The sequence below is a fragment of the Grampus griseus genome (assembly GCF_964374135.1).
Source record: "Grampus griseus genome assembly, chromosome: 14".
In the NCBI taxonomy this organism is placed as follows: Eukaryota; Metazoa; Chordata; class Mammalia; order Artiodactyla; family Delphinidae; genus Grampus; species Grampus griseus.
In genome coordinates this window covers 7,503,929-7,527,109 of record NC_139008.1, presented here as the reverse complement: position 1 = coordinate 7,527,109, position 23,181 = coordinate 7,503,929, and the positions used below count along the sequence as shown (strand labels likewise).

The 23,181-nt window shown below is 62.3% G+C and overlaps 1 protein-coding gene across 2 annotated transcripts in view; it reads right to left on the bottom strand.

Moving 5' to 3' along the window:
• Positions 1-2,415: 2,415 nt before the first annotated feature.
• The window catches only part of COL26A1 (collagen type XXVI alpha 1 chain), a gene marked incomplete at both ends in the record, with an annotated part of 174,186 nt that continues 153,420 nt past the window's right edge, over positions 2,416-23,181 (bottom strand). For both annotated transcript variants that reach the window (XM_082671259.1, XM_082671260.1), the window contains 9 exons: positions 2,416-2,576; positions 3,526-3,610; positions 5,469-5,516; positions 6,689-6,724; positions 10,490-10,542; positions 12,657-12,740; positions 14,576-14,728; positions 15,415-15,513; positions 17,777-17,933. In XM_082671259.1, coding sequence (XP_082527385.1) covers positions 2,416-2,576; positions 3,526-3,610; positions 5,469-5,516; positions 6,689-6,724; positions 10,490-10,542; positions 12,657-12,740; positions 14,576-14,728; positions 15,415-15,513; positions 17,777-17,933 — 876 coding nt within the window. The remainder of the gene's footprint in view (positions 2,577-3,525; positions 3,611-5,468; positions 5,517-6,688; positions 6,725-10,489; positions 10,543-12,656; positions 12,741-14,575; positions 14,729-15,414; positions 15,514-17,776; positions 17,934-23,181) is intronic.

Genomic DNA, 23,181 nt, shown 5'->3' with positions numbered 1-23,181 from the left:
GTGCACTGCTCCATGAATGAGGCTTCACCCCACAAAGGGGGGGTGCTCTGGGCAGAGAGGGCTGCACTGTCACTAGATGTGGGCCTCCCGGGGACGGCCTCCTGCAGCACCGGCGGGTCACCGCGGCCGGGCTCGGCAGCAGCCGTCATAGGTGCTCTTGCTGGGTAATGGGGTGGGTGTCCCCATCTGGGGGAAGGCATTCCTTTATTAAGAAACTGACGTCTCATCTGGGCCAGGCCCTCGGCGGGGGCGTGGGCGAGGGAGGTGGGCTGGGAGGATGGAAGTCAGCCAGACCCAGCCCTGCTGTGAGCGAGCCTGCGGGGTGCCAGCTCGGGGCGGGCGAGGATATTCTAGGGAGACAGTGTGGGGCCGGGGGCAGGGGGCACCAAGCCCGAAGCTTCCGGCTGGGAACACAGGGTCTTGCAATGGGAAGGGGGCTGCCATCAGAGCAGGGCTCCCCTGGGTCCCCTCATGTGCGGTGGGGTGGTCCCAGCAAGGGTGAGCTCCGGCTGGACACGGCCTGCAGGAGGCCCCGGGTGGCATTCAGCCAGTCCCCCACCTCGGCTGAGGGCTCAGGGGAAGGTCCGAGACGCTGGGCCCCCAAGTGGACGAAAATGTCCAGGACCCCAGGCCCGGGGCAGGAGCATGGTGGGTAGGGGTCCCTCCGCCCAGAGCCCCGAGCCCTCCCCACTTCACTCTCCATCTAGCAAAGCTGGGCCCAGGCCCAGCCCAGATGCAGCGCTGCTGGGTAGAGGGTGGGGAGCCTCTGAGGGGCTCCCCTCGCTCTCCCAACCCCCCGTGGGGCTCCCGGGGGGCAGAGCCAGGCCTCCCTGCCTCAGGGCCTTGTGGTCCCTTTGGCTCCCGGGGGCTCCCGTCGGACACCCCTGGGGCTGGGCCCGGCCGAAGCTGACCCGGCACAGCCAGCCTCCCCAGAAGCCGCCGCCACAGGACACCAGAGCACAGCGGGGAGAGCACCTTTATTGTCGGAGGGTTACAGGTTTCCCGCCACCTCTGACCGCCCCTCCGTGAAGACAGGCCTGCAGGAAGCCACGTCTTGGCTCCCACACGGCCAGCCCTGCCTCAACGGGGGCAGTCGAGGCCTCAAGGGCAGGGAGAGGTTACCAGGGCCTGGAGGGACCAGGCCACAGCCTCCCCGGTGCAACAAGGGCAGTGGGGACGAGTCGCTCCTGCCACAAGGGGAGATGCACCTGGGGCGGCGCCAGCACCTGTGAATGTCTGAGTTTGCGGCCGTCGCTGAGACAGCGAGAGGAGCACGAGGGCCAGCCCAGGGCACAGGGGACCCGGTGCCGGAGAGGCCTCGAGCGCTGTGGCCTTGAGAGCTGCTCTGGGGCACCGGGGACCTGGGTGTCTGCTGCGGAGCCTGGCTGGGACCACAGCGCCGAGGGTGGGAGCATCTCTCTCCAGCAGGGCCTGGGAATCAGGCAGCAATCCCTCTTCCTCCTTGGGACATAGGACTTGCCGTGTAACGCAGAAGTGGCCAACCCTGTGGCTTCCCAGAGAGCCTGGGAGAGGGCGGGGCTGCAGGGATGGCCCCTGGAGGGTGCACATTTGCATTAAATCCTCCCTCCTCCCAGCTCAACGGGGTCAGAGAGATTGGGATGCGGCGGTGGGCAATGCCAATTCAGTTTGAGGGTCCTTGCACCCCAACGCTCCTCTCTCACGGTCTCCAAGTCCTCGTGACTGTTTCGGGTTTATTCAGGGTCTCCCTGGCCTCCGAGAGTAGCTACAGGCCAAGCTGCTCCCCAACCCGTGGAGCAGACCCCGAGCCCAGGCAGGGGAGTCGAGGGAGGAGGCCCAGGGCCCCCGCTGTCTCGTGCTGGGCAGGGCCCTGCCCTCCTTCCCAGCTGGAACCTCAGGAGCCGCCCGGCCCGACACCCGCCCTGAGTTTCCCCGTGAAGAGGGGAAGCTGGCAGGGTAGAGAGAACATGGGTTCAAACCCTGCCCCAGCCATCCCTGGTCTGGGGACCTTGGGCAGGTGAGTCATCCTCTCCAAGCCTCTGTCCCCCGTGTAAAGTCGGGATAACAAGCCTACCTCCTAAGGGTTAAATGAGACAATGTAGGGAAGCTCCTCAGACAGGCCCGAACGACGCAGGGACCCAGTAAATGATGAGTATGACGACTATTCTCACAGCCCGCCCGGCCCACCAGACCCCGTCTCCAGCAGGGAGTGCAGGTGAGGAGGGAAGGGACCAGGGCAGGGCTCTGGCCTCGGGCCCCTGCCCCTGGAGCTGCCATCTGTCCCCAAGGCCCCCAGCCCCCAGGAGCCAGTGTTCCTGACGATCGTCCAGGCCTGGAGCCCGGTCCCACTCGGGGAGTCCTCAGGTGCCAGTGGCTGCACAGGCCCCGGGGCTGGGTCTCTGGCGGAGTCGGGGCTTGTCCTGGAGCGCTGGCCTCTTACTTCCCGCCGCTGGCCCGGCCAGCGCTCCTCTGCCCAGGGTCGGGGCCAAGCAGGGCAGCCAGGGAGCCGTCGGGTGGGGGGCCACCACGCTTCATCTTGAGGTTGGCTTTCAGAGCGGCGTCCTGGCCGGAGCCTCCGTCAGGGGAGGCCAGGGGATCTGGAAGGAGAGCAGGAGGGTGGGCTTGCACAGGGCCTTGGGAGCAAGCAAAGCACCTTCACTTCCAGCCCCGCCAGCAACGGAAGCTCTGTGCCCAGTGAGGACACGACAAAGCAGCAGCTGGCGTCTACTCCTCACGCATCCATTCACTCACTCACTCATTCATCCATTCACTCGTACACTCATTCACTCATTCATCCACTCATCCGGGCGCTCATTTCATTCATTCTCCCATTTGCTCATCTATCCATTCACCAATTCACTCATTCATCCACTCATCCGGGCGCTCATTTCATTCATTCTCCCATTTGCTCATCTATCCATTCACCAATTCACTCATTCATCCACTCATCCGGGCGCTCATTTCATTCATTCTCCCATTTGCTCATCTATCCATTCATCCATTCTTCCATCCATTCTATCCACTCATTCATCCATTCTTCAACACATGCTAACCAGGGCCAGGCTCCAGGCCCTGCAGAAGTGCTCGGGAGAGTCATGGAAACCTCACGCCATAAGGGAACAGAAGGTTCAGCAGAGAGAGCTTGGTGGGGAGACAGGAAGGCGGCTTCAGGGAGGAAGAGATCCCAGGGCAGGTCCCGAAGCGGGAGCTGGTGCCCAGGAGGCCAAGGGACCAGCCTGAGCAAAGGTGCCGAGGTGGGAAAGGGCCTGGGGTAACCGGATGACGGCTGTGTGTCACTGGACACCAGGTCATGCTGGGGAGGGACTTGGGACCTGGATGTCGGTCACGGGCAGCAGGGAGCCACGGAGGGTCCTTGAGCGGGGGTGGGACAGGGCCAGACTGGCAGCCAAGTGAGGCGCCACTGGGGCAGGGAGAGCAGGCGCCAGAGGCAGCACCACGAGGGCGGCAGGGAGGCGGAACAGGGGGCATTCGGACTCGGCGGCCGCCTGTGGGCCTGCCTGTCCCCAGGTCCTGGTCACCACGCACCGTGGATTCCAATCATGTGCTCCAGGATGAGGACTCTCTCGGCCAGGATCTTCAGCGCCTCCCGCAGCTGCTGCACCCCCTCGCCCTGGGGGGGGGGGGAGGAGGCAGCCAAGGTCAGGGCCGTCCCGCCTCAGTGTACTGTCCCAGCCCTCCCCACGCCCGCCACTTCCCTCCTGCCACTTCCCTCCTCCCAACAGCCATCACAGGGCGGACATCCCGGCGCCAGGGCTGGGGTTCGAATTACTATTCAGAGACACGGAACTTGACGCACAGAGAGGGTAACCAGAGTCCTGTGGCCACACAGCCTGGAAATGGCCAACCGGGGCTTCACACCCAGACCTGTCTGCCTCCAGCCTGGGCTCGTCCTGCTCCCATGGCTGCCTGCTGCTTCCTCTGTGTGCCCTTCTTTCCGGAAAATACTCTGCTGTGGGCAGAGCACCTAGTACGGGCCCACGGGTCGGGGGTGCTTTGCCTGTCTCCTTCCTGGCACTGCCCACCCGAGAGATTTCCAGGGTGGTCACCCGGGAGAGAAAAAGAGAGGGCAGAGCCACGGCTTCTGGGAAGCCAGCAGGAGGACGCGATGATGGCATGTCTGCGTTTCTGGGAGCCAGCCTACACATGGGCGAAGGACCTCGTGTGTCGAGACACGTGAATGAGCTGATTAATCGAGAAGACAGGTGACAAGGCCACTTTGAAATAAAAAGTGATGGTGGAGAGACAAGGCCCCGCCCTGGAGTCAGCAGCAATCAGGCATCTTTGGCTGGTAGAACATGACAGCTCTGTCATGACATTCAGATTAAGTTAGCTTAAAACAAAAGAAAACCCAAAGCAGGCTACTGAGTTGCAAGAGAGAGGCCTTCCCACCACAGGCCGTGAGAAGCCGGGCTGTGGGTGGCGTCTGGGATGGGGGTGTCCCAGCTAGGAGCAGGCGGTCCAGGCCCCCTTTGTCAGGACCCGGCTAAGCCTCGGTCCCTGGGCCACAGGATTCACGCCGATGAGATGGGCCGGGGGAAGTCATGGGTATCCTCTCTGTCTCCCCATCACAAGTGACCCCCGTATCCACATCTTCCTCCCACTGCCTCCTGTGCCCACCACGGTTGCCCTGATTCCAGCCTCTTCCCCCTTCTCCAGTCCCGCAAGGACCTCTGGAATGTCCCCTGGCCCCAGCTTCACCTCTCCAGCCCAGCCCGCCTCCCGCAGCCATCCGCCTCCAACCTCTGCAGATATCCCCACCCCCAGCTTAGAACCTCCCTCAGCTCACTCAGCTGTGTGCCCACTGAGCTGGCCAGCCCGCTGAGCCCTGGCACTCCCACAGGACTCATTCTCAGCTTGCAAGACCTCCCCTGCTGGCCCTACTGCCTCCGCCCCCTTTATCCATCACCCTGGTCCCCAGCCTCCTCTCCTGGTCCCAGAAGGCGTGGCTCCCCACAGCCATGCTCGCACTCCATCTGTGCCCCCTCCCCATCCCATCTTGCCCTGGCCCCTGTGTGCTCCCAACCTCACTCTTTCATCGTCCTCTCCCACATCCGCATGCCCATGCATCCTTCAGTCCACCACAGCGACCTTGGGCACACCCGTGTGCCAGGTGCTGTCATGGGAGAGTCCTGTCCCTGGAGAGGGACGCCACGGCTTGAAGCCTCCTTAAAAGAAAGGTCTTTTCTGCAGGTCCGTGGTTCCTCCGGCCCTCTCCGGCAGGGTCTCCCCCCGACTCAGGCCCCAGGCCGGTCACCCCATCAGTGCTACCCCATTGCAGCCAACTTCACCCTGTGCTGAAGTCGCTATTCACTCAGCTGTCTCCCCCACTGGGCTGGGACCCCATTCACCCCGTGACTGATGCCCGGCTCAGGGCTGACGGTGTCAGTCCAGCTCTGTTGGGTACCCGCTCTCCTGCTGAGACACAGCCAAAGGGCAGGAGGGAAGCACGGGCCCAGGGGCACAGTTACCTCGGCGGTAGCTTTCTCTTCCTCTTCCCCCTTCCCGCCAGGCTCGCCCTGGGAAGAAAGTCGTGCAGTCAATGATGGGTGTGGGGTGGGGCGCTTCTCCACCCTCTCCAGCTTCTCTCCCTGGGCACCCCTGCACAGCCCGGCACAGGGTTGATTTTAGGGGCTTAATTCTGTTTCTAGGGAGGGAGGAGTCAGGTTTGGAACCCCAAGAGCTCAGGTGTTGGCCCTTCTAGGGATCACATCCCCTGCATCTCAGGTCTCTGCTTCCCTGACTCTAAAATGGGGCCAGTAACCCCAGTAACATCAGCCTCACAATAACACCTAGGTGGCCACTTACTCCTGTGTGACCTTGAGCAAGTTACCTTACCTCTCTGTGCCTCGATTTTCCCATCTCCAAAATGGAGGTAATAATAGCCTCATAGAGCTATTAGGAGGATTAAATGAATCAATCTCAATAATAAGCTTGGAGAAGGCATGGCTTTGGAGGCTAACACTCTTGCATTTAAATCTTGGCTCTACCGTTGCCTAGCTGTGTGACCTTGGGCAAGTTGCTTAACCTCTCTGAGCCTTAGCTGCCAGTTCTGGCAAATAGGGAAAATAAAGCACTGTCTCATGGGGTCACTGTGAAGCTTAAACACGCTATGGATGAAGAGGGTTTCCACATAGAAGATGCTCAGCAAAGATCCACCCCTTTGCCCCCAGCCCCATGCTCCTGACATAAGACTTGGGCACGAAGGAGGTACCCACCTCCTTGGCCCTGGAGATAGGGGCTGAGACTCATGAATTCTTATTTCCAAGAGGAGAATTAGAGGTCAGCTATCTATGTCTCTATTCCTAGAAGGTTCAGAGAAGGCAAGGGACTCTGCAGGTCACACAGCACATTAACCCAGGGGCCTGGGCTCCCTGGAAGGGACCTCAGGACTCTCATCTAAGCCTTGCAACAGGAGGCTATTTCAGTCCTTACTTCATACGCTCAGCGAGGGGGCTCCCACCTCCCGAAGTCACCCCTTCTTAACTTGGGCAGCTGGCACTGCAGCCAGGTTGCCCGTTTCTCTCCCCCTGCCCCATCCTGGCTGGGCTGGATCCGGCCATGCCTGGGGAAGCTGGGGGGCTGAACTCAGCCAGGCCGCCTGGGGCAGACGCCCGCCCACCTGGTACCCTGGGCCTGTACCAGAGCCCATCGTCCTGGGGGTGGCCCATCCACACGGCCCCACACTTACAGGCTGCCCTGTCACGCCCCGCTCTCCAGCCAGGCCCTGTAGAAAATCACACAAAGCAAATTAGGCTTTGCCTGCCCTTGACAACCTCTCAGTCCTCCGCTGGCCCTCCCCCTGCACTGGGCTCTGGAAATCTGAAAAATGGATGCGGGGAGGAGGGTGGCGCAGAGCAAACACGAAGGCCACAGCCGGGTGCCTCCCCGGTCCTGGCGCCCCCGCCACTGGCCTGTGAAATGGGGCAATGCCAAGTGTGGTTATCACTCGGAGAAGGGGACCGGATGGCAAAGCACACATCCCCCCAGCACGCGAGAGAGGGGCCCTCAGAGGACGAGTGACAGCAACGGTGATCGTGAGGGTGCCTGCGTGGACTCCCCATCAGCGCTGATGCCCAGCCGGAAGGCTCCCCAGGGCCCCAGACCTGTGCATCCCGCCGTCCTCCAGCACCCTCCCCCGGCCAGCCAGGAGATGCCCCCCCTCAACTTCTCCAAAGTGGAACTCCCGGTTCCCCCCCCCGACCCACCCCCACCCTGCAGTCTCTCCTCTCGGAAACGGAAACGGCTCCACGGTCCCGCAGCTGCTCCCACACACACCTTGGAGCTAACCTTCCCTTTCCCTCCCTCACCAAATTTATTCCATCAGCCAGACCTGTCAGGTTCACTTTCTAAGTATGTCTGTTCACGTTGCCATTTCCTCTGCGCTGCTGTGGCCTCCTCCCTGGTCTCCCTGTCCCACTGCCGCCTCCCCCGCCTTCCATCCCTCCCTCGATAGCCAGAGGGGCCTTGGAAAGCTGTAAATCAGGTCACGGACTCTCCCTCCCTGAACCCCGATGAGTCCCCTTTCCACTGTGACGCAAATCCACACAGCAGCCCTGCAGGTGAGGCCCTGCCCGCTTCCCCACCTCCTCTCACCCCACGCTCTCCTCCGCTCAGTACGCGCCAGGCATTCCCCTGCTTCGAGACCTCTGCACCTGCCCTTCCCTCGACCAGGAACGCTCTTGGCATCTCTGTAGGACTTCCGGTTCCTCGGCTCTCAGTCGGAATGTCACCTCCTCCTGCCTGTCACCCCCTCCTGTCACCATAGGTCCTTTCCCAGTTATTCTCTATCACGTCTGCCTCCTGCACTAGACTATCAGCTACCGGAGGGCAGGGATCCCCACGTCCTTGTTCCTGTGCCCAGTACAGTGTCTAGAGCAACTGAGGTCCCAGGACATACATAGTTAACGAATAGCGTTCATTAAGGGTCTCCGAGGAGCCTGGCATTCTCCACCTGTTTTCCCCATTATTTCTCACAACGAACCTACCCAGAAGGGATTTTTATCCTCAGTTCACAGATGGGGAAACTGAGGCCCAGGGGCTCAGGGACTTGTTTAAGGTCACCCAGCTGGAAATTGGCAGAACCAGGCTTCAAACCCAGGGCTGTCCGTCCTACTCGAGAAAGTCGGGACCACATGGTCCCCTGTTATTGTGCCTTCTCGCTCTTCTTTGACCCCTGACTAGGAGACATCCCTCCCCACAGACCGCCAATTCTCAGAGGCCTCGACTCCTTGGCAAGGATGGAGACGGAGACTGGGTCATCAGACTGGCCCCACCATCCACCATGAAGCCACAGTCCAGCCCACCTCGTGGCCATTCTGACATTGTCAATACTGGGACGATGGAGCCTTGGAACCCAGCCCCATCCCTGCCGTGTAGGGGCCTCGGTGGGTCCTGGCAGTGGGTCCTGGAAGGGGGCCCTTCGACACCTGTTCAGTGGGGCCCGGGGGAGCCAGGGCCATGCCGGGCACTGTCTGGTGACCCTGGCATCCCAGCCCTGGCTACAGACCCTCAGGTTTAAGGAAGGACCACCACAAGGAGGAAAGGGGCCAAGATGCCGCCAGCCTGAAGACGCCCCAGGCTGGTGCCCGGTCACGCCGCCTCGAGCGGGGCTGGACGAGCAGCTCTGACTTGGTCCCCTTGAACCTGTTGGAATCTTGCAGGCCCTGGGTCCCCACAAGGCTGCTGTGGGCACGGTCTGCACAGCCACCCAAGGCAGCCCTGCCCGCAAGGGCCTGGAAGACCCTAAAAATCAGCCAGCCGGCAGGATCAACCACCCCAAAGCACCCACTGCGTTCCTGGCACTCTGCTGTCCTGCTGTGTGACTCTGGCGGGTGACAGAGTCTCTCAGCCTCCACCGCCCCATTGCTGCTGGGACAGAACGATGGGATCCCTTCGCATCGCTGACCTGCCCTGTCGCCGTGCACTTGGGCCTCTGGAGGAGCCCCACTGCCCCCAGCCCTTCCCGTGAGAGTATCTGCCGGCCTTCCACGTGCCCCCCTCCCCCTCTTCCTGCACTTTTGTCAGGGCTGAGCAGGCCCGGCCTGAAGGGAGGGGGGAGCCCCCAGCACCGGAGAAGCAGGAGAGACCGCGCTGCTGGCACGGGGCTCCTGGCGTGTGGAGCTCGGCCAGACGCCCCCTGCCAAGCTCCTGCAGTTCCCGGGGCTCTCCGACCCTCACCGCAGTCCTGTCACTGTCACTGTCCTTCTCTCTCACCTGCCCCCACCCCTTCTCTCTGGGGCCTGGGCCTGTGGCAGGGAGCCTGAGGGGCCAGGAGGGTGCCCTGGGGCGCCCAGACCCCTGGCTAAGCTGGCCACCCCACCTGACTCAGGGGCAGATCAGGTCTGAGGGCCTCCGGTCCCCCCTGCAGCTACCCCCTCCCCCAGGCCCTGCCTGCCGGCCTGGTCTCTACCACACCCACCCTGGTTCTGCCCTACGCCGTGCACCCCACTGGCCCTTCTCCTCCACGCCGCATCCTCCTGGTGTGAAAACACGCGGGGGACAACAGAGAGAGATCAGGAGCCGTGGGACACGGGTTCTTTGACGTCTAGAACATGTGCTCTAGAGGGCTGTCCTGTGGCCCGGGCTCCGGCTGCGTCCTCGGCTGGCGTGGCTGGGGCCCTCCCTGTGTCTGGGGAATATTTGTCAAATGTCTAAAGGGATGAATGAATGTGTGGGACTCCTGAGGTCCCAGCACCCACAGGGCCAAGGCCCGGACCCACCTCCCTTGCAGTGGGAGGGGGGGCACCTCTCAGCCACTCCACCCCACCCGGGGGCCTGAGTTCCAGGGACCTCGGAGCCCTCGGTCTGGACAAGGCCCAGGGGAGGGGCTGCAGGAAGCTCCGTGCAGACATCCCCAGCCGCCTCCCTTGCTGCCTCCACGTCCAGGACCCCCCCCCTCCACGTGACCTCCCCCCCAGGCCCCTGGGCCCCTGCGGCACAAGGCACATCCCCCCGGCAATTTATTTCTCTTTCACTCCCTGTGACAATCCACCAGGGAGGCCCTGTACACCCCGTCTTAGCAGCTGAGGAAGCCGGAGCCCAGAGAGGCTGCCTTTCTGCCCGAGGTCACACAGCTGGGAGGCAGAGCAAGCTGGGGTTCCGGACCACACAGTCAGGCGTCAGAGTGGCCCCCGCACAGGCAGGTCTCCTTGAGGAGGGGCCACGGGCTGGGGTGGACGTTCTGTGATCCTGGCCCAGCTCCACCACACCCTCTGGACGACCTCGGGTGGCACTTGGGTCTCAGCTCACTTATGAACCGGGAGCCATGTTAGCACCTCCCTGGTGTAGGCGGAGTGGGCAGCAGACGGTCGCTGCTGCTAACAAAACCAGGACCCCACGCCTGCCTTCCCCTGGGGCCCGCCGGGACCCAGGTGGGGACCGGCCAGGTGGGCTGGCTCCTTCCTGAGCAACTGTGCTGGTAAGAAGCCTGGCTCCTCCTTTCCTGGCGAGACAATGTCTCCTCCCTTGCCAGAAATGGGAAAGACCTTACCTGGGATCCTGGTGCACCTGGGGGTCCAGGGGGACCGTGTGGTCCAGGGGGACCTGCCGGCAGAGTCACAGATGGTCACCTGGGGCCAGAGAAGCCCGCTGCCCCCATCAGCTCTGGAGAGGACCTTCCCACCCTCCCACCCCAGTCCCTGCCCTGGGTCTGTCTCCATGGGCAGCAAAGGAAGGTGCGGTGAATGAATGGTGGGGGAGGGGGGCACCCGCTCCCTTGGCCTCCCCTGCCCACCGCCAGAGCAGAGAGCCCACCTCCACCCACTCTCCCTGCAGCCCTGACATCACAACCAGAGCCTCATCCTCGGGGCCACCCCGCAGCCCCTCCCCAGCCGGCTAGTCCCCCAGCAAATCTCGAGTCTCTCCCTCCTCGGGACCTCAGACCTGACCCCTCTGAAGCCATCCTTCTTGCCTGGGTTACTGCTGCCTGACCATCTGCCCTCCACGCAGCCCCCCAGAGTGACCTTTCAAATAGGTCCCTCTCAGCCCAGCCTCCTCCACCTTCATCAGTCAGATACCCCCTTCTGGAAAGTTCCTCTGCATCCGTGCCTTTGCCGATGCTGTTGCTTCCTCCTGGAGCTTCTCCAACCCCTCCACACCCCAGCAAACTCTTTGCTACTAGTCTCAGGCTAAGCGTCACCTCCTCCAGGAAGCCTTCCAGGAACCTACCCCGCCTCTTCTCTAGGCAAAGCCCTGACAGACCAGCTGCCACCTCTGGCCACTGTCGGTTTGCATGCCTGCCCCCCACCACGGGCCAGGGAGTGCCCAGAGGGTCAGGCCAGGCCTGACGGGTGCAGCACAGGAAGTGGTGTTCCTGACTGAACTTCCCGAATGCTTGGAAGAGTGAGGCCTCCGTCCCCAGTGGCCGGCACAGGTCTGCGCCTCTTGGGCTGCTAGGCTGTACCAGTGTGCCCCCGGCACGCTTAGGGAGGACCCGCAGGAAAGTGTACCGCTGGTGGGGTGACGATCTGGACTCAGTCTAGCTAAAGGACAAACACCCTCCCAGCTCACTCCCAAATACCACCTTTTAAATGGGGCCACCCCAGCGCAGCTGCTCGCCCAGCCCTGCGTTCTCAGACCCTGTGGGATTCACTGATAGTATGGGGGTGCCGTTCGCCGTCTCCACTAGAATGGAAGTACCATGAGGACGGGGATCTTTGCTTGGTTTATTTAAGTACCCCAGGAACTTAGAACACTGCCCAGCTGAACAGTGCTCGGCGAACACTTCCCGAATTCTGAGAGAGTGAGTGAATGACAGAGAATGAGTGCCCGGGCCTGGAGCCCTAATCAAGAGGCGCCCCACCCGCCGGCCCCCAGGGCCTCTGTTGCTCGTTCATTCACAGGTAGAACCTGTCAGAGGAGACGTCCACACACCTGGGTGCCAGCCCCGCCCCACAGTCCCCTCCTCCCCCAGCGAGGGTCCCATCCCGTCCCCTCCCCACACTCCCCTCCTCCCCCAGCGAGGGTCCCATCCCGTCCCCTCCCCACACTCCCCTCCTCCCCCAGCGAGGGTCCCATCCCGTCCCCTCCCCACACTCCCCTCCTCCCCCAGCGAGGGTCCCATCCCGTCCCCTCCCCACACTCCCCTCCTCCCCCAGCGAGGGTCCCATCCCGTCCCCTCCCCACACTCCCCTCCTCCCCTAGCGAGGGTCCCATCCCGTCCCCTCCCCACACTCCCCTCCTCCCCCAGCGAGGGTCCCATCCCGTCCCCTCCCCACACTCCCCTCCTCCCCCAGCGAGGGTCCCATCCCATGCCCTCCCCCAGGGCCCTGCTCTCTGCCTGCAGGCCCAGGGCCTCCTGTCTCTTATGGGCAACGCCCCACCAGCTCCCTGGGTCTCCCGCATGGCCCCCACACCACCCGTGCAGACCCAGGCCTCCCCACACCCAGAGCATCCCTGCTCCGGCTCACACGAGGGCAGCCCGGGGCTGCATCATGTGGGTGTCAGGCCTTGTTCTGGCAGAAACACTGTGTCCAGTCCCGGGGAAGCTGCCGCCGGGAGCAAGAGGCCCCACCTCAAGCCACTGCTGGCTGGGGCAGACCCAGCGCCCTGCCAAGGCCATGACCCCCACCTGGGCCCCTCAAGGCCCCTTGGTCCAGGCCAAGCCCAGGAGGGGTCACCGGTGGAGACCAGCCTGTGCTGTTGCCCTCTGTGCTCACCTGGAGGGCCGGGGGGGCCCCGGGGCCCCGGGACGCCCGCCAGCACCGTGTCCACGGCGGCAGAGGCCAGCTGCACGTCTGCATCTGTGGGAAGGGCAGAGCGGCCCGTGACCTGGGGGGCAGGGCCGGTGGGGCGGGGGGGCTAGAGCTGAGATCCCCCGGAGCCAGGGTGGGCATGCCCGGCCCCGCCGGGCCTCACAGCAGCCCTGGTGAGCAGACGCCATTGCTCCCACGACTCAAGAGGAGCACACAGAGGCCAAATCAGAGGGCAGGGGAAGCCCCGTGGGCTCCATTTAAAACACAAACTCCTTCCTGAACACTCCAGGCCCTTGACTCTGGCCCCACCTTGCTTACCACCCGGGCTGGACGCTCTTCCAGGGTCCACCCCACATACCCATCCTGACGTACCTGGCTAGCTCACTCCTGTGGGGCCTCCTCCAGGAAGCCCTCCCTGCCCACCCCTCTGAGCTGCAGGGCCCTGGGCTGCCTCCATCAGGGCCCCAGAGCCGGGTGGAGTCTGTCTAGTGGCCTGGGTCTCTCCAGGGTGAGCCCCGTGTGACTTCACTCTGCCCTATTCTCAGAGCCAGGACCAGACAGCCAGGCTTGGAAATGTCTGGATGGGGGTGGCTGCCTCTGCCTCTCCCTCCACTCATGGAAGCCTGGAGAGCCCTTCCATAGGCTTCATGGCGGGTGGCCTCCTACAGGTGCTCAGTCCTGGCCAGCCAGGTGCCCCCACTGGGGCACCCCCCACTGTCCCCAAACATTCACACTTGGGTCTTCCAGGAAAGCTGCCCTCCCTGGAGGGCCCCAGGGCTGGGGAAGAAGGGTCCTGTCTGAGGAGGGCTCCCAGCACTAGACGTGGCAGGCGGGCAGTGCCAGGTGCAGGGCATCGTGCCCAGGCCAGGGCAGGCTGCAGCTCTCCTGGCCCAGGGATGCCGGCTGAGCCCTTAGACTCCCAAGGCACTTTACACGCATCATCCATTCTCCCCACTAGGGGCCACCACTGAGCCCACCGTGAGGGTGAGGCGGTTGGGTCGTCAGGGAGTTAACACTTTCTCCTGCCCCTGTATCTACTGAGGGCAGCCCAGGCCCCTCAGTCCCCTTGGAATGAGCCCCTCCCTCATGGCTGGGAGCTGTGTTTTTTCACCCCCAGAGCAACTCCATCAGGATGTATTACCACCCCTCCTCTACGGATGGGGAAACTGAGGCTCAGAGCGGGACACAGGTCTTAACGCTCAGGGGAGGGCTATGCTGCCGCGGGGCGGAGGGGGCAGAAACACCAGGAGGAGGGTCTTGGGTTTCTCCGACAGCCGACAAAGCGGTCCCTGGGATGTCACCCATTCAGAATTTCAAGTCAATCCTGCTTCTTAAAACCCTTCACACTCCCCAGGGCCCTTAACCAAAACGATGCCCGCCGTGGGCTGCCGGCCCCACCCCCACCCCCGTCCTCGGGGCCTCCCTGGAACCGCCCTCCCCGCGCGCTGGGGCGGCTGTGTGTGTGCTCAGAGGCGCCCTCTCGCGCTAGACTGTAGCCTCTGCAGGCAGGAGGCTGTTTTGCTCACGGCTGTACGAGGCGGGCGGGTAAAGACAGAGTCCCACACGTCGTAGGTGATCAACACATGTCCAGTGGCCTACAGTGAGGGGATTTGTGGAGAGGACACGGGGTAACGGATGACCCGAGGCCAGGCCAGAGAGCGGAGTGACCCGTGGGGGTCAGACCCCGGGGCAGGAGCTGAGCGTGGGTTGCCGCCCCACCCCGCGTCAGTCCCCCCCTGGCGACCCCGCCCCCCACTTGACAGAGCCAAGGCTCCCTTCACTGACAGTCCGCTTGCTTCATGGGGTCCTCTGGGGAGGGCTGGTCCCCCCGAAGACAGGCTCAGGCCCGCCCTCCCTCCCCACCCCTCAGGCATGCCACTCACTGTCCTTGTCTGTCGGCGGCTGCAGGGAGTAGAGGACGCCTTGGGGGCCGTTTGGAGGGAGGCCTGGGCTGCCTGCTGGGCCGGGGGGGCCGGGGGGGCCGGGGCGCCCCATCTCTCCAGGAAGCCCACGGGGCCCTGGCGGCCCCAAGAGGCCTGCAGTGGGGAGGAGAGGAGTCACAGGAGGGCCGGGCCTCGTGGCTGATGTAACAGAGACGAGAAGCAGACCCTGAAGGGGACGGGGCTGGCGAGGGTCGGTGGTGGCCTCCAGGCCCAGGGACACCCTGGCGGCCTCTTCCGGGAGCTAATAACATGACTTCCCCTTCCCAACCCAGTGCACAGGGGACCCGGGGCAGCTGGATGGGAGGTGAGGGAGACAGGAACCACAGAACCAGTGGGGGCTCCGGCCAGATGCCCTCTGCCCGCTCCAGGGACCTCAGCTCTGGGGAAGGGGCGCCGAGGGTGGCAGCCAGCCTGGGCCAGCCCTGTACCTGCCCTGACAGAGCCCAGGAGGAGCTGGGTGGTCTCTGGAGGTGTTGTTTACACGGCTGAGCACAACCCCCAGCCCCCAGGAGCACCCCCGGAAACCTGCGCCCACAACTCCAGAAGCCTTCTCTTCCCACAGCCCGGGGCGAGACGGAGCCCTAAGGTGCTTGGGGTGAGGCTGCCGTGAGGGGGGCAGTGGGAGGAAGTGGGCCTGGAGCCCCCCAAGATGGCAGTCATTAGCCCCAGCAAGAAAGGGGGTGTCTGGGATGCCTCGCCTGCTCAGACAGGGGAGAAACCCCAACTCCCTTCCCCCAGTGGACAGAGTCGGGTTGTGGCGTGTGGGGGTGTGTCCTTACCAGGAGGACCCGCTGGGCCCTTCTCTCCTGCCTGGCCCCGGTCACCTTTGGAGCCTGGGGGACCTGCAGGCCCTGGTGGTCCCGTCTGTCCCGGGGGCCCTGGGGATAGAATGAAATGAGGCCTGAGACACTGTGGGCTGACCTGCGCCCCCCGTGGCTCCAGGCTTGACCACCTGGGCTGTCCGGTCAGACCTGCCTCCAGGAATCCGGCCCACCTGGGGCCCCCCACAATGGGCAAAGGGACCATCACTAGCTCACATCAGTCATTACAGCTTGCAAACCATTTTTGTTCCTATTAACTTCTATGATCTCAAGAGCTACTTGTGTCCCCACTTGACAGATGGGAAAACTGAGGCTCAGAAAGGTGGCCCTTTGCTCAAGGTAGCAGAGCCAGGCTGTACATGAGTCAGAATCCTCTCTCCGCGTCCTGCTGTCTCCTTGCTCAGGCTCAGGAACTGGGCTTCTGGCAAAGAGCTTCCCAATGAGGCCTCCTTAGAGACCCCAGGAAGCCCTGAAGGACATGCCTGCCCAGCTTCACAGTCTCCAGGCCCCACGGGTGGGCAAGAGTAGATGGAGAGGCCAGAGTCCCCCTGTGTGGCCTGGGGACAGCCCCTTCTCTCCCTCTGGAAGCCCTGGGCCTGGGGAGAATGCTCAAAAATGCCTGCTGAACTGATGGAGGCCCTGGAGGTGCCGGTTTCCAGAGAGATTCCCACCTGCTCGCGAGGATTCCAGGGTTCACCCAGGTGTCAGCATTTGTAGGGTTTGTGCTCCACCTGGTGGCCATTCTTGGGAACTGCAGTCCCGGTAAGAAGAAAGGTGCCCCAGGAGACCTGGAACCCATTCCAGCTTCCTCCCTCCCCTCCAGGGGGTGTTGGGGCCTGGGTCCTCCAGGGGATGAGAAGCCCCCCCTTCCCCCAGCCCCCGCTCCCTCCTCAGTCCAAGAAGAAGGATCTGAAGATGAGCATGGGGCAGCCCTCTGGAAATGAGACTTTGGGGAGAGGGGCTAGAGAGGTGCGGGGGGGCGGGGGGGGACCCAAAATGAGATGCCCCCTCCTCTCATAGCAGGCCTAAGCTCACCCCTACACCCTCCCAGCCTGCAGAGACTACAGAATATCTGATGCTTCCCTGGCCCCTGGAATGTCTACCGGAGGCAACTCTCCCACTGCTGGGGGTCTACAGGCAGGGAAGGGGATGGAGCGTGCTCAGAGCTGAGTCTGGGCAGGAGTGCTAAGAAGCTGGGGGCTCAGCCTGGGGACAGGAGGAGGGAAGGCGTCACCTGCAAAGGGCTCCAGTGGGTCCGAGAATCACTGAGTCAAAATGGCCCTGGATCGCTGGGCGACCCCAGGGGTCACTTTTCGGAGCCTCAGTTCTCTCCTCTGTAACCTGAGCTGTACGAGCTTACTGGAATGATTAGCAATGATATCTGTACAGACTAGGGTGATATAAAAATATTTAATAACTGGCACAGCACGGATACTGACCAGTCAGACGAGACCTCAGCCTTAAACCCTTGAGTTCAGCCACACAGACAGTGCCAGCTCACCGCCCAGGGTAAAGCCCCAGCACTTCTCCTGGCACGTGGCAGGCATTCAACAATGCTGACTACCAGTATTACAGTTATTATTACTTTCTGCAGTCCCAGGGAGCAGAGCCCAAACCAATGGATAGAAACTGCAGAGAGAAAACGTTTACCTCTGACTTCAAAGCGTGGTGGGAAGGGTGAAAACAACAGGTGAGTGGATGTCTTCCAACTTGGGTCAGAGAGTTCAGAGAGGATCCGCCAGAAGGGGGGCAGTCAGTAAGCTGCCCGTCCCTGGTGGTATACAGGCAGGGGCTGCTGTAAAATTGGATGGAGCTGGGCTGGGGGCCTAAGTGCAGATGCTAAGGGGAAGCAGGGAAGTCAGTGAGCACAGTAGCTGGACTGTGAGGCAATAAGGAATGGTGAGGACTGCGGCAAACTGCAGACCTTGAACGGGATCTGCAGGGGCAGCTGTGACTTAGCTGCAGCCAATTGTTTCTCTTTTTTAAATTTTTTTTTAATATATATTTTTGGCCAAACCACACGGCATGTGGGATCTTGGTTCCCTGACCAGGGATCAAACCCGTGCCCCTTGTATTGGAAGTGTGGAGTCTTAACCACTGGACCACCAGGGAAGTCCCGGCCAATTGTTTCTGTTAAGAGACAGCCAACCCCAATGGCCAGATCTTCCATTTTTCTAAGAGAAGCGAGAAATCCTGGTTTTTATGTGAAATCCCCCCAGGTTTTAAACATTAGCTCAGTTTTTCAAAATGCCACGTGGGCATGTATGACCTCCTTGTGCAGACCCTGGGAGGCCATGCCTCCCCTGTAGGCCTCACTCACCGGCCGGGCCCGTGGGCCTTCTTCTTTGGGGCCCGGGGTGGGCGAGAGGGAGGGCGTCAGGGAGGAAATCCTCGTTCCAGGGCGGTGGGGTGCTCTGGGGGGTCGGCAGGTCATTGTCTGGGCCTAAGGGCCGCTCTGCTGCTTCCAGAAGGAGAACCTGGGCCGGAAAAGGGCAGAGGGTCAGGCCCAGGCCAGGCCGGGGACACATGTGAATGGGAACGTGTGCCCCAGGAGACAAGCAGCTGCCCGCTGCTCTTGGGACCACCAGTCCCCTCGCTGGAATGTTCTCCCACCCCTGCCCCCCTCCCCTTCCCATTCAGGAAGCCCTCCTGACCCTTGGGCTCAGGCAGGTCCCCTTTGGACACGTTCAGAGTCACCGTACTTTTCTCCTAGAGCGGCTGTCACTGGGATTAGACACTGGCTGTTGGAATAACGACCACGGTCACCTCCACTTCACCGGCTCCTCTCAAGGGAGGGACTGGGCCCGCCTGTCCCCCACACTGCCTGGCTCAGGGCACAAACAACGCAGTCAGGGAATGTTTGTGGATGAACGGATGGATGGAGGGAGGGAGGGAGGGAGGGGCAGAGGGCAAGAAAGGGAAGGGGAAAGGAAAGGAAAGAAAAAAAGAAGAAGAAAGAAAAGAAGGAGGAAGAATAAATAAATGGGTCCAGCTTGATGCACGTTTAGCTGGAACTCCAGAGAAACAGAAGTGGCCGTGGTCACCCAGGGCCAGCCTGGAAAGCAACTGTCCTCTCCCCTGGAGGAAAGCAGGGGTCAAGAACCAAAAGGACCCAGGGCCTCAGTTCACGTGAACTGGGAGCCAGGAGGCCTCAGAGAGGCCCTGCTGTCCCCAGAGAGGCTAGCAGGGGGCGCTGCGTGCCCGGAATCTGCACAGGGCAGGCAGGCAGATGCTAGCACACAGTAGACCCCCCCCACCCCAGCAGAGGCGGCCCTGGGGTTCCCGGGCCATATCAGATGGAGCCCGGCTTCCTGTGCCGATCTGCCAGACAGGAAGGAAGAAGCCCAGTGTCTCACGTCCCCTCCAGCTCTTAGAAACCCGAATCCCGCGTCCTGCTCGAGTCTCCAACTCAGCGTGTGAGATGAAAGTGTTCTGAGTATGGAGCTGAGCACACCCCCGCCGCCCCCCAGGCCCCCCAGCCCCCCCCATTAGAATCACTGGTGTCTAATCCCGCAGGTTTTGCTGCCTGAAGGCATCCAAACTGAAGTCCCCCGGCCTATACCCCACCCCACGCCCACCCCAACGCGGGAGTCCATACTTCCCGGAGGGCCTAATGGGCCCCCAGGCCTCTTCCAGTGCCCCTCCGCCTGCCTGTGGCCCTCGCTCGGCCTGTCATGTCCCCGCTCCCCAGGCCTGTGGCCTCAGGCTCTTCAACAGCCCTCTGCCTCCCCCACCTCCGCCTGCCCCCTCCCTCTCCTGCAGCCCCCGGTCCCCACAATCAACAGCAGTGCATGAGGACCTCCTGCAAAGCAAACCCCCTAAACACCGCCCATATCTCCACACACTTCGTACACAGGCGCCCGCCTTGGCCTCACCTGCGTCTCTTCCACCCGCTCTGCTCCAGCTGCCCTGAACTCTCCCAGTGCCCCTCAAGCCCAAGACGGCCCCACCTCCAAGCCCAAGCTCCTGCAGGGCCCTCCACCAGCCCTGCCCACAACCCCGACCCCCGGAAGATTCTGAGATCCAGTGAGCTGTCCCCTCCTCCCTGTGTCTGTCTGACCCTCTGGGCAGAAGGGGGGCCTCCCCTCCTGTGTGTCCCCTCAGCTCCTGTACAATCACTTTGTGCCCACAGCCAGGGCGGCGGTGGGAGCAATGCCACCAGCCCCGCCCTCAGGAGTAGGGACCACCTGGGGAGGGGGCGCCCTCCTTGCTCTGGGTCCCCAGAGCCCAGCACAGGTTAAGTGCCATGTGATGGGGGAAGCTGAGGCCCTGCTACCAGCCAGGCTGGTTTGAATCCCTGCTCTCCTACTAGGTGACCACTGTGTGACCTTGTGCAAGCATTGTGACCTCTGTGGGCCTCAGTTTTCCCATCAGCAAAATGGGGGTGATAACACTGACCCTGCAGGGCCACGGGAGATCGGGAGCGCTCAACACATGAGCAACCCGGTTAGTCCTGCTGATGCTGGGACGGTGGCCGGGGGGCGGGTCACGGGAACAAACGGCGGCCTTCACAGCACCCAGGCCTGGCTGGCTGGGCTGAGGCTTTGTGGCTGTGCAGACAGGGTCCCTCTGAGCACCCCCTCCCACCAGTTCTGCAGTGTTCCGGGGCCTGGGTGACAGAGTCTCTGAGGACTCTTGGGAATAAAGTGGCACCCCTGCATCAGATCTCAGGTCCCCATCTGTGTTGGGTGGGTGGGTTCCTGACCCTTGAGGCTCTGGTGACTCCCAGGGCCCCTGTCTCTCAGCCCCTCTCCTTTCTGGTCCTCACAAGGGCTCATGAGACAGGAAGGGCCACTGCAGCCCCATCACAGGTGAGGTGGAAATAGAGGCTCAGAGACTGCAAGTGACTTGCCCAAGGTCACCCAGCAAGTAGGTGGTGGGGCCAGGGCCCCATGTGCTGCCTCACCCACCTCCCCACAGCCGGGCCACAACCTTGGCCTCAGTGGAGCTTCACGGAGGCACAGAGAAGGGGAGCGGCTGGCTCAGATCACACAGCGGCTCAGGGGTGGAACCCCATCTCCTGAGCCCTGGAACCCCCTCTAGGAAGGGAGGGTTACAATTCCTGTCCCAACTACTGACTGTCCACTGGGAAGCTGACCGGCCACGGCCAAGTGGAGGAGCTGGGCGGCAGGGGAAGGAGACTTGTCTGTCGGTGCCCATGATTTGGGACCCAGAGCTGTGGGTGTGAGGATGGAGGTGGGGAGAACTGTCAGTACCTGGCGCCCCAGGGCTTGGGGGCAGGAGGGTGGGCGAAGGCAGGGGTAGCTCCCTTGTTTCTGGCCTGGCTCTGGAGATGGTGGGATTGCCTCCAGTCAAACAGGGGCGCAGGAGAGGGCAGGTCTGGGGGTGAAGGTGATCAGTCCAGGGGTGAGTTGAGATGCAGTGTCTCGGGGGAACCTCCAGATGGAAATATTTAACAGGGAGTAGCCAGGAGCAGAAGGGGGTTTGGAGCAGCTTGGAAAGATCAAGGAGGGGGGTCAGGCCCAGCTCCCAAGGGGACCTGCCACCTGCAGCCTTAGCCCTGCACCAGACACCCGGCTCACTTTTTCCTGGGGCACTTCCCACGCAGACACCAAGGCCCACAGAGCCCACGGACCCAGGCAGAGAAGCCCTGGCCACGGTCAAGTTAGAATCAGCCCCCACCAGAGTCCAAGTCCTCCTGGCCTGGCCATGGCCAACCTCCCAGAGAAACTGACCCCATTCCTGCCGGGCATGAGCACACCAGGGCGGGCAGCAGTGGGCGTGGGGACTTAGCCCAAGAAAACCAGACCTTGGCCAGCCTCGGAGGCAGTGGCTCTGATGACGTCATGGCGGCCTGCCTGATTGGCCAGGACACCGCCCTCCTGCACTGGAGAGCAGCCGAATTCCGAGGCTCCTGTGACCCTCACTCAGGGAGATGCCCTCGGGCTGCCTCCCACTCAGTCTGGTCCTTGGAGTCAGAGTGTAAACTGAGGGGCAGGAGAGGAAGGAAGGCAGGAAACTTTGTCTGCTGGCCTTCCACCCCACCATCGCCCAACAGCCATTCCAGCCTGTCCCAGGACAAGAGGGTGGCAGGAATCTAGACGAGCTCCTAGGTCTGGGTCCTTTGGCGACTCGGGCACCGTGCGGAATGTAAATGGAACAGTCCCTTGTGGTCGCCTGGCCTCCAACCTCCTCCTCTTCCCTGGCTCCAGAGCCCCCTACTGTGTGCCTGCGGGTGTGCCCCAGAGGAGGAATCATGAGTGGCCAATTACTCATTTTCCCAGCTCCCTTGCACCTAGGAGGTGGGCATATAGCCCAGTGCTGGCCAATGACACATAATGAATCTGTTGGGGTGCTTTACTTCCCCCCACTACTTCCTGCCTTTGAACAAGGTATAAGGATGTGAGGCCTTGAGCTGCAGCAGCCACTTTGTAACCATGAGGCACTGACCATGAGACCAAAAGCCAATTCACTAAGGAGGTGGAGAGGAAGGCTGTGTGAAGAGTCTGGGTTCTTGAGCCACCAAACCAATCCTGAGACCACTAAGTTCTGGACTTCCTAGTGAACTAACGATAAATGGTAAGGAGTAAGCTGCCAGTGGCTGGGTTTCTGAACACATCCCTTCTGATGCCAAAACAGGTTTCTTGTCTGCAGAAGCAGAAGTTGCAGTGTCCAGGCCTCAGAGTTTCTGCTCTCTTATGCCAGCTGCCTGGGTTCTGACTCCCCATCTGGGGTCTGCCTGCCTGGTCCTGCCTTCGCCCACCTGACCCCAGCCCCTGAGCCCAGCTCCGTGCTCTCTCTGACCCCTGCGGGCTCACCTGGCCTCAGCACAGCCCCTGAGGCTGCAGGGCTGTCCTGGCTGCTAGCCTGGCTTGTGTCCCCCTCCCTCTGCAGGCTGCCGCCTCTCAGGGCCCTCTGACCGGGCTGACGAAGCTCCCAGGGGCCCAGTTCCTCCAGGGGACACTTGGGCACAGAGCAGGCAGGTGGGCAGCTGGAAGGTGATCCAGATAAGACACAGGAGCTGAGACAGGAGTCTCCCACCCCCTACCTGGGGATCCAGAAGAAACGCAGTGGCAGCCACCTCTGCACACCCGTCTCGAGCTACCTCTCCCCTCCCCCACCCAGGAGCCACCGAGCTCACCCCTGTCCACCAGCCTCAGAAGGACCCAGTGAGGGGCCAGGAAATGTCTCCTTCGATTTCCATTTTACAGGGCAGCAGACTGAGGCCCAGAGCTAGGAAGGGACCTGCCAAGGCAGAGCAATTACTGGGACAGCCTGACGCCCCACCTCTGTAGTCCCCTGAGGTCTACAGAGGGGTCATGACCCTCACCCTCAGGGCCAGAGAGTAAGCCCCACCCCCAGCCCGCTGCCGTGGCCTTGGCCATGGTCGTGGTACAGCCTCTCTAGGCAGAGGGAGGTGTCAGGGTGGGAGGACCAGGGGAGGAATTGCTCACGGCGGGAGGGCATGGGCGAGGGCTAAGTGGGCAGGGGACAGCTGGCACGGTGCCTGTCCTCCCCCAGAGCTGTGATTTTTAACACCCCAGTGAGTGTACTGGGCCTGGGCCAGAGCAGGCTGTCAGCCTGGTTTCAGGTGCCTGGAAAATGTCCGTCAGGCCAGCCAGCCTGGGGACCCGACCTTTTCTAAAGTCTCGGGTACCAGAAGTACATCCCAGCATCTTCCCCAGCGTCCCTCACACCTGGGACCCTCAGCTTTCTTGCTCACCCCACTCCCTTCCCAAACCCCAGGAGACTGGCCCGGCCCAG